Raw genomic sequence first — 11,043 nt, 5'->3', positions numbered from 1 at the left:
AGCTCTAATGTTAATTTTCTTATGTTGATGTGAAACTGGTACCCCTGGGACTGGAATAAACTGTACACATTTTTGTGTATTCCAGTAGAATGAAGTGTTATGCATTTTTCTGACCATTTTCTGTGAACTCATTGGTGGCTAGATTGAAACAAAAATCAAAGGCTGCTGCAGGTGTTTTTTCAGGCCATGGACTAAACAACTACGATCCTCTTTGTGGAACCATCCAAGACAACTACATTAGAGAAAGAGCACTTCTTTTTAAGGTTCATTCAATTGAAAATGCATTCACACTCATCTTTGAGTTCATGAAAAATTACTGAGGTTCTGTAAAATTCTAAAGATACATTTGTTTCTGATTGAGCTCAATCCACAGGCTTTGAAATGCTTGAAAACAGTGTCATCTTAAGTATTTTGGGGCCCTGGGTAAGAAATATTTTGAATTTTGTTACCCATTCTCTGCTAATTCAGAGCACAATAACTCGACTTCCAGAAATGAGGGTCACCCAAAAACAATGAAATGTATATTTGATGGGCACCAGAAATCTTTAAGATGACAGTTGGCAAAGACAGAGTCAGAAGTAGAGATAGGAAAATAGAAGATGAGAGGATAAAATCTTGGACTAGACAGAGGTGAGATGGACAGAGAAAGCTAGGGGCATATTTATACTCCGTTTGCGCCGAATTAGCGTCGTTTTTTTCGACGCAAATTCGGCGCAAAACTAACGCCATATTTATACTTTGGCGCTAGACGCGTCTAGCGCCAAAGTATGAGTAAAGAGCGTCATTTTTTAGCGTGAACGCCTTCCTTGCGTTAATGAGATGCAAGGTAGGCGTTCCCGTCCAAAAAAATGACTGCGCCGCAAATGCGTCGTATTTATACTCCTGGGCAAAAATCACGCCCGGGAGTTGGCGGGGCAGAAAACCCCGCATTTGCGCCACTTTTTAACGCCTGGGTCAGGGCAGGCGTTAAGGGACCTGTGGGCTCAAAATGAGCCCACAGCTGCCCTCGCATGCCCCCAGGGACCCCCCCTGCCACCCTTGCCCACCCCAGGAGGACACCCAAGGATGGAGGGACCCACCCCAGGGACATTCAGGTAAGTTCAGGTAAGTATAAATTATTATTTATTTTTTTGGCATAGGGGGGCCTGATTTGTGCCCCCCTACATGCCACAATGCCCAATGACCATGCCCAGGGGACAGAAGTCCCCTGGGCATGGCCATTGGGCAAGGGGGCATGACTCCTGTCTTTACTAAGACAGGAGTCATGTAAATGGCATCTGGGCGTCGTTTAAAATGGCGCAAATCGGGTTAAGACGATTTTTTAGCGTCAACCTGACTTGCGCCATTTTTAAGACGCCCTAACGCCATTTTTCCCTACGCCGGCGCTGCCTGGTGTACGTGGTTTTTTTCCACGCACACCAGGCAGCGCCGGTCTGCTTGCGCCGGCTAACGCCATTCAATAAATACGGCGCTTCAGAATGGCGTTAGCCGGCGCAAAAATGTTTGACGCTAAACTGCGTTAGCGCAGTTTAGCGTCAAAAAGTATAAATACGGGCCCTAATTTTCCCTGGGTGCCACATGGGATTTCAGGTCCTGGGCAATTGCCCACTTTGTCCATGCCTTAAAACGTCTCTGCTTGTTAACCGGATAATTCAGAATGACCTGTACAGACCATTCAAGCATTTTAGAGCACACAAAAAGCATTACATACACGTCATAACAACAATAAGCAAAATAAAGGAATGAGTCACAGACAAAACTCAGGGCCTCATTTACTAGGCCATAGCAGCACATTTTGTTTTTACGTTCCGGTGGCGCAGTGTGCCAGTCTATATTTACAAGGCCACATAAAGCCACCATGCGTGTGTTTTCATGGTCTTGTGAATATAGACCCTTTCACGCATAACACTGCATGAAAGGGGCATTCCATGGGTGTTGCTTGAAGTGTTGCAACACACCACATATGTAATCCGAAGGAATTTAAGACATTCCCATATCTTGTAGATACAATACATTTTTGCCCTTTCCCTGTGGCACAGGGTGGCGCAGCAAAGCACTTGCTGCATCACCCGCGCCAAGGGCCCTTATAATGAGGCCTTCAGTGCGGTGCACAAGCTGTGATTGGTCAAAATTCTTGTCTTTACCTTCCTTTCCCTGCAGTCAGGGTTGCAGTAGTATTGTAATTCACCAACTAATATGTCTTCATATTACATATTCTTTGAGGTCAAGCTAAATTTCAGCAACACACACATAGGAGATAGTCTGAATAGGTCACCCTGCTTAATTTACAAACGTACCGCTGACAGGGTCAGACTGGAACCCTAAATCTTCCCCTTCCAAAATGTTCAAACCAGCTTCACACTGCAGGAATAGGAAAAGGAGGGGACAGTTGTGTCATGTCATCCCATCCTACTGTGAAAGCAGCCCCCTTGAGTGCTGTCAGCCTGAAATAGGAACTCTTCAATCTTCAGCCACAATTAACCCCTTCCCAAAAATCATAGTTAAAAGTTAATATGCTCACAGGACAATATATTATTGACATGAAGATCCACAATAGGAGGAGTTACATGCTTAGTCACACAAATTGGCCATTAAAAATCTTGTTGTGACCCCAATTCTATTTGTGCAGCTGAAGGTTTAGAAATGCAATATGGAGAAGGATGAACATTCATAAATTGAATAGAATGTGGAATCTGAAACTAGAGTCTGTCAGAATCTATGTATGCAGCTAGTTATGACTTTTCTTAGTGCCACTTTCACATCAGTATTCCTCAAGCTGTAAATCATTGGGTTTAGCATAGGGGATACAACAGTGTAAAATACTGAGAAGAGTTTGTCCAAGTCCTCGGAAGAGCCAGAACCGGGTCTCATGTACATGAAGAACACTGTACAATAAAAGAGGAGGACCACAGTGAGGTGGGATGTGCATGTGGAAAATGCTTTGTCTCTTCCTTCTGTGGAGCTGATCTTCATAACAGCAGAGATTATGTACACATATGAGGTAAGTATAACTGACAATGAGGCCAGTCCCAAGGATATAGCCAAGCCAAACACAATGGCCTTGCTGATGTAAGATGTGTTGCATGAAAGTTTGAGGAGAGGTGGGATATCACAATAGAAATGGTTTACTTTGTTGGATTTACAAAAAGGGAAGAGAAAGACACACAGAGCATGGGCCACAGAGGGCAAGAGGCCCCCTGTGTAGGCCCCAGCTACCAGTGCAAGGACCACATCATTGCTCATCATGGTGGTGTAAAGCAAGGGATGGCAGATGGCCACAAAGCGGTCATAGGCCATGGCTGTCACCAAGAAGCACTCCGAGGTTGCAAAGACTGCAAACAGGTAAAGCTGGGCCACACATGCATTGAAGGAAATTGACTTTCTTATTGATAAGAAGTTCTCAAGCATTTTAGGTGTGATAACAGATGAATAGCACAGATCAACAAAGGACAAGTTGCTGAGCAGGAAATACATGGGGGTGTGAAGAAGTGGGGATTTAATAATCAAGGTCACAATGGCACTGTTGCCCAGGATGGTGATGACATAGACAAAGGTAAAGAGTATAAACAAGGGAACCCACAGCTGCTGGTTTTCAGTAAGTCCAACAAGGATGAATTCCTTCACCTCAGTTTTATTCTCTCCGGTCGTGTTGCAATTGGAGTACATCCTGCAGAAAAAAAATGAGTGAATCTATGTCAGTGGTAGTAGAAGTAACATCATAAACTCCTTGACCTCCTATGACACTGCAGACCAGATTCAATGCCCCAAACATGGGGGCATATTTATGAGGACCCTGCACCACCGCTGCGTCATATTTTTAAATAGAGAGACAGCTTATTCACTGCTCTACATTTACAAATTGAGGCATTAGGCCTAATGTGTCACTTTGCTTTGTCCTGCATCAGTTTTTACCTGCAATACTATAGGCTGCATCAGGCAACATTAATCATATGCATTGTAGGTATTACCCCTTAATATCTCACCCAGAACGGATTCATTCATATTTACAACAATTTTAGAAAGCAACACATCACTGGTAAATGATGAGCAGACTACAAAACGCATCAAATTTCGTCCACACTGGCAACCCAGGCGTAAAAATGATGCATTGGTACTGGTACATAAGCAGAACATACCCACAAAACTCTGGCAAGCTCAACTACACAATGTAGCTACTCATGCTGCAGTTTGGAGCACTGAGACGACAACGGCCATCACCGCCATCCCCAACACCACAGTGGCAGTGCAGAAGAAGGGTGTGGATACACCGGCAGAGGACTATCCTCATTGACCTCTGGGAGGAGGCGGAGGAGGTCATCATGTACCATAGGCTCAGGAGGGAGTCCTTTGTCCAGCTCCTACACCAGATTGTACCAAAACTGCAAACAACATTACAGAGGTCCACCAACATCCCTCTGTAGACCAAGCTGATGTCAGTATTACACATGCTGGTGTCTGGCTCAATCCAAACCACCAAAGCCAGAGTGGCAGGAATATCATAGTCATCATTTTTGGCATCCCTCCACTCCATCCTTGATGCCATCATAAGCCCCACACCCCAGTACCTCATGTCCCCTAACACACAGATGAAGCAACTGGAAAACAAGCAGGGTTTGTATGCCATTGCTGGAGTCCACGAGTCGGGGGACAATGGACTGCACTTGTACAACTGGTGCCTCCTGCTGCTACACCACACCTGTACTGAAACCTGTTAATAAAATGTTTGAATGAATGAAGATGTTTGAACACTACCAATGCATAAGCAATCTTACTTTCAAGTTACTGTAAACCACAAAAATATCACATACATGCTAGTAATTGGCACACAGCAAAGGCATGTACCAATGTATAACAAACAGCACTGGATAACATCTTGTAATCCCACAATTGTGTGCATGCCAATGACCTGTGCCAAATGCTGTCCATTGGGATTACAAATAACAGACAAAATTGCAATGTGGCAAAGTTTGGCGGTAATAATAATGTGCTCTGTTGCAGTGTAATGAACGTTAGACGGAAAAAACGCTTTAAAAATTGCATGATAAAGTAAATATTGTCCAATGACTGTGTGTGTGTGTTGTACAGCTACTCATTTCTACAGTCCCATGCTTGTGGAGGATAGTAGAGTTAACTCATATTCTGATGCCTGTAAGCTGAGGCACATAGTATGTGCACGGGAACCCAGTCCAACCCATACAGTCTACATATGCTACATCATGGGTACTCACAAACATTTTCCCAGGGGCCACAAAGTTTGGTTTATGATGTGCTCGTTGTTCATGTATAATAGGAACCCAGGCCACCCTAAGAGTGCACATAACAATGTGCTTGCCTCTTAGTTGATTATTGCCAATTTGTCAGTGTGTAGAGAAGAATGAATGTTTTCAACTTCATGTTTGAAAACTATTATTTAAAAAATACTTCTCAATGCACTGATCTAATCTTATGTACTCAGGTGAAATGTTTCTGCATGTGAATGAAATACACATTTTGAATTTTGTAGAGACCTTATCATAATTTTACACTTTTGATGTAAAATGGCTTTGAAAATGAAGGTGTTCCTAAAGTGGTGCAGGGTAGACTCATTATTTCTTTTCTTTACCTTCAATTAACCTTTAAATAAAATATTGCCTGATTATATAATAATTTTTGATGTTAGTGCTGAGTTAAGTGAATAGTTGCCGAGTGCTGCTGCTGTTGATCAGGAGGCCTCGTGTAAAGATCAGGGGACCGCATGTAAAGGTCAGGAGGGCCACATGTGGCCCCTGAGTCATACTTTGAGTATCACTGTGCTACATCAATGTGTTCAGGCACATATAAAATACATTGTGGCATTTCACAAGACACATATAAATGCAAAATACTGAAGTGTGGCAGCACATGATTGATTACCTAGTACTAATGCTGCCACGCTTGTCCCACTAGGCTAATATGCAAATTGACCATGCAGTGATGCCTCCTACTATGTTGGTGTTTTGCACTCAGATACAAACAATAGGTTCACCTCTACAACTACATTTTATGCGTGAATGTAAAAACACAACACACATAGGGACATATTTATACTCTGCTTGCGCCGTTTTAGCGTCAAAGATTTTGACTCTAAAACGGTACATAGCTAACTCCATATTTATATTTTGATGGTAGACCCATCTAATGTCAAAATATAGGAGTTAGTGCAATATTGTGGGTGCGGCAAACTACCTTGTGATGATTATATGCAAGGTAGGCATTCCCATCGACAATATCACGCTAACCACCCTAATGCCTTATTTATACTCTGGCGCAAAAATGACACGCATAGAGTAGGCGGGCCCAAATAATGGCGCTAAGCCTGCTTAGCACCATTATTTAATGCCCGGGTCTGACCAGGTGTTAGGGGACCAGTGGACCCACTTCCATGGCTAAACACCATGGAATTGGCCCACAGGTGCCCACCCCAAGCCAGAGGAATTCACCCATCCATCCTGGGTAAGTAGAGGTAAGTATATATATATTTTTTTCTGTGTCATTGGGGGCCCCTTACATGGGGTATGATGGCCATGCCCAGGGGACACTGGCTCCCTGAGCTGGCCACTGGGGCGGTAGGCATGACTCCTGCACTAATGCAGTCTTGCGTCAAAATCCATAAATATGGGCCATAGTCTGAAAGTGGAAGCTTTGCACAGAAGCAATGACTAAATGCAAGGTGAATTCAGCCAAAGTACCATGCACTCATGCATTGCAGTAAAACTAATGGGGTGTAGTGCTAGGGGAATAAAGGCGCTCAAGATACAAGTTGGCCAAAGTATAATAACTATGGGGTGCCTACACCAGGGAAAACACCCATCCCTTCAAGGTTTAAACTAAACCCAACAATTAATAGCAGAAATGTGAGGCCCCCCTTCAATATTAACAATTACACAAATCAAATATGTTATAACTCCAGTGAGTACTGTTAGAGAAGACACGTCCTACAAATTTAATACAAATTTCGCAATGTCCAATCCAATCCAATCCAGAAGTTTATTGAATCAAATCTTCAAATCCTACAGCAACCATCCATGGAAATACACTCCGAGCCAACACGTGTTTCATCATGGGAAATTCTTAAATCCCAAACGACTTCTTCAGGGCTGGAAATCGTAAACAAATTATTTAAGTTAGAAACCAAAATGCTCAAACTCCATAGTTAAATAAAGTGTGCAAATCCCAGTTGAACCAAAATTAGAATTAGACCCCATAATCAAGTGAGAGGAAAGAGATTTTGTCTGTTTGCAAAGAATTGTTGTTTCACCAAAAGAAGAAGAATATACCCCAATTGCAAGACACAAGTCACCAATAGGAACCAGTCAAAGTGCTCCCAGTCACCACATAAAGAACTTCATTTCACTTGCAATCCCAAGATCATGTGAAAATACAACATCACCCTAATCTATGAACACACACCCTTTGTGTCATGCTATAGAAGCCCTATATATGTTGCCCAAGCACTATATATAGTGAATTAATAGTATACACCTCATAGTTATCATCTGTCAAGCTGCACAAAGCCCCTAGTCGTACCTTGTATATTCGGAATCCAATAAAACGGAAAATCCTCTCCGTTTTTCACTATTGTCACTACTATGACAGCTCAATATAAATTATCCAAACCTAGTCAAAAAAGAAAAGACTCCAGTTAAATGTATGATGGTTAACTCCAAACACACTAGAAACAATACGTTCAATCCTAACTTCAAACATAAGGCACAAAGAATATATATAAAACTCCATACAAAGTACCTCACCTCAAGTTCATGGCCCCACTGTGTACACGATAGTTTAAAGTGAAATTGCTTCCATCCGTATATTACAACAAAACAGAAAACCAACCCTCAATATAAAGACTTTACATTTGTCAAAATCCCTCGTTTAAAACTCTATTAAAACGAAAAAAGCACAATCGGGAGAGGCCGTCCCCCCAATCACTTACCCAACAAAGTTCATCAAGCCTATAGCGGCGTTCATCTATTCGGAACGGTAGGCTGCGAGTACGCTGCCTCACGATCCTGATCCCGGACGTTAAATAGACTTCCGGGAACGCCAAACGAGCTTCAATCCTAAACAAAGAAAACGGACAAGGGTCTGTTAATGTGGAAATGGGACCCAAGGTTCCCAATGAGTCATAGAAACAAAAAACACTCAATCCAACTCAGGTATTCCTATTATACATGTATAACATGAAAAACACCAATGTGGAACCAAGCGATTTAAAATTTAAAAAATCCAAGTAACAATCTTCATCGTAGGAGATCTTAAGTATGATCAATCAAACTAATACAACCCGCTTTGTTCTAAAAAGACATACATTTGACAGCAACTAAACATATTAATCCATATAGCAACCACTATTGGTCAGAAAAGAAGCCACCTACTTCAATATAAACCATCCTTCCTTCGAAACCTCAGCCCAAATCGATAATCACATTTCTGCCTAGTCCACATTTAACATATAGGGGGTGATTCTGACCTCGGCGGCAAAAGGCCTTTACCGCCGGTCAGAAGTCCGCCATTCTACCGCCGCAGCCGCGGTAAACCGCCACGGTCATTCTGACCACCAACTGTGAAACCGCCAAAAACCTGACATCCACGGAAGGCCGCCTCATCAGCGGGCAGCGATAAACTGGAGATGACCAAATCTCCACCGCCACGCCAACACAAACACGTCCATGCCATTCTGACCCACAAATCCACGCGGCGGTCTTTTAACCGCGGTATTCTATTGGCGGTACACACCGCCGCGGTCAAAATACACACACATATACAAAACACAGCCACATTGGACAATTTGAAATACACACACCTGATACACATACACACAACAATCCCACACACCCATCACCATATAAAACACACACCCACATCACCCACAAACCCCTACAACCACAAATATCTGAGAGAAGGCGCAATAAACAGAGAGAGCACAGGGAACGCAAAGCACAACACAAACAGGAACCCAACATCATCACCCACACCACATCTACGCACACATCACCACACATCACCACGCACATCACCACAAACACCACCCCACACATCATCCACACCACCCCATGGCACCCCAAAGACACCCCAGGTTCTCGGACCAAGAACTCAGGGTCATGGTGGAGGAAATAATTAGGGTAGAGCCCCAGCTCTTCGTCACGCAGGTGCAGCACACCACTATAGCAAGGAAGGCAGAGCTATGGCAAAGGATCGTAGACAGGGTCAACGCTGTGGGACAGCATCCCAGAAATCGGGAAGATATCCGAAAGCGATGGAACGACCTACGGGGGAAGGTGCGCTCGATGGTGTCGTGACACAACATCGCTGTGCAGAAGACTGGCGGCGGACCCCCACCCACTCCACCCCAATTCACAGCATGGGAGCAAGAGGTAGTAAACATCCTGCATCCTGATGGCCTTGCTGGAGTACCCGGAGGAATGGACTCTGGTAAGTCGAATCTTAACTACTTCACCCCCCCCCCAACCACCAGCATGCAAACCCACACCCTTACCCTCACCCCCAATCTCAACACCCCAGCACACATCCTCCCTGCCAATGTCTCACCAGCACAACCCACCCTAAACAACACCAACCCCTGAATGCCAACACAAACCATAGACATCCATCACCAAAGCATGACCATTGCACATACCCATACACCCCCCCCAACCACCCTCACAACACCTCCCACAAGGGAATGCCAGCACTGGGGGACAAGGGCACTCACAAAATGCACGCCATGGCACACACAAAAACAATAAACACACTATTTTACCCCTGCAGGGCCCGAATGCCAACACACCGCCACGGAGGGTCCAGATTTGTCCATCCCACCCCCAGAACAGGCCCCCAGTGAGGACAGCAGCTCTGTCGACCTAGAACCTGATGACCAGCCAGGACCATCGGGGACCTCTGGACAGTCGGTTCCCCATACACAGACACAGGCCACAGCAGACCCAACCCCCTCTGGGAACACCAGCACAGCTCCCACCCAGCGGGCCCATGCCTCTGTCTCCAGGACGCGTCAATCAGCGGTGTGTCCGCCACTACAGGGCACCCAGGCTGACCCAACACCCCAACAACAACAGGGACCTGGGGGCAGTGGTAGTGGGCACACCGTCCAGGGGACAGAGGCCCGGGGAAACAGGGCAACTGGGAGGGCTGCTGTGCGACCGGGGGGGAGGACAGGCCCAGGGAACCCACTCTCCAAGAGGCCCTCACCACCATCATGGGAGCATACCACCACTCCCAGGAGACGATGGCGACGGTACTGGCCAGGTTCACCGAGATCCAGGCACAGCAAGAGGAACGCTACATGGGGTTCAGCAATGAACTCAGGAACATCGGTACCGGTATGGGGACCATAGTCCAGGCCCTCAACCGGATAGAAACCACATTGCGGGACCATGTGGCACCACAAAGGGCCCCTGTCACAAGCCAGGACCAGGAACAGCCTACCACCTCCGCCGGCGCTAGTGGACAGGAGGCCCCACCACAACGACAGGCCACCAGAACCCCACCTCCTGCTGAAGAACAACCACCCCGCAAGCGGAACCTGAGATCTCACAGGAAGACAGAGTAGGATGCCAAGACACCCGCCAGCATATGTCATCCCACTGTCCCACATTGTCACCCTGTCCAACCTTGAACTGCCCCTGCTCCATCCTTCCACAGGCATATGGACAATGCACCTGTGAAACTGAGAACTGGACTCTGCCATGGACATTACTCCACCCTCACCCATCACCGTTTTAATATCATGTACCAATATCTAGCACTAAAAATAAATCACTCATTGCACTGAAATCATTCAGGAGTCAGCCTGTATTATTTACAAATGTATAACACATTACTGTTCAATAATGTTCAGTCAATTTGTGATGACAACATACCGATGTCAATAAGCATTAGTCCATGGGCTAACCAAGCAGAAGTCACGCAGTGGGTCATACAGCACTGAAAAGGGAATGGAAAATCAAACATCAGTTAAAAAGAACTGGGGGGAAATACACAAAGTAAAGATGCAGGAGGCTTTCA

At 45.1% G+C, this 11,043-nt stretch overlaps 1 protein-coding gene across 1 annotated transcript; it reads right to left on the bottom strand.

Moving 5' to 3' along the window:
- Nucleotides 1-2,709: 2,709 nt before the first annotated feature.
- On the bottom strand, nucleotides 2,710-10,750 carry LOC138287034 (olfactory receptor 5B21-like). The gene is made up of 2 exons (XM_069227395.1): nucleotides 10,741-10,750; nucleotides 2,710-3,638 (listed from the first exon to the last, which is right to left on the bottom strand). Exons 1-2 carry the CDS (start codon nucleotides 10,748-10,750, stop codon nucleotides 2,710-2,712), a joined length of 939 nt encoding a protein of 312 aa, XP_069083496.1.
- Between the last annotated feature and the right edge of the window lie 293 nt (nucleotides 10,751-11,043).

Source organism: Pleurodeles waltl, chromosome 4_1 (genome assembly GCF_031143425.1).
Source record: "Pleurodeles waltl isolate 20211129_DDA chromosome 4_1, aPleWal1.hap1.20221129, whole genome shotgun sequence".
NCBI classification, from domain to species: domain Eukaryota; kingdom Metazoa; phylum Chordata; class Amphibia; order Caudata; family Salamandridae; genus Pleurodeles; species Pleurodeles waltl.
The sequence above is the reverse complement of the archived record's forward strand: the minus strand, read 5'-3'. Positions and strand labels throughout refer to the sequence as shown.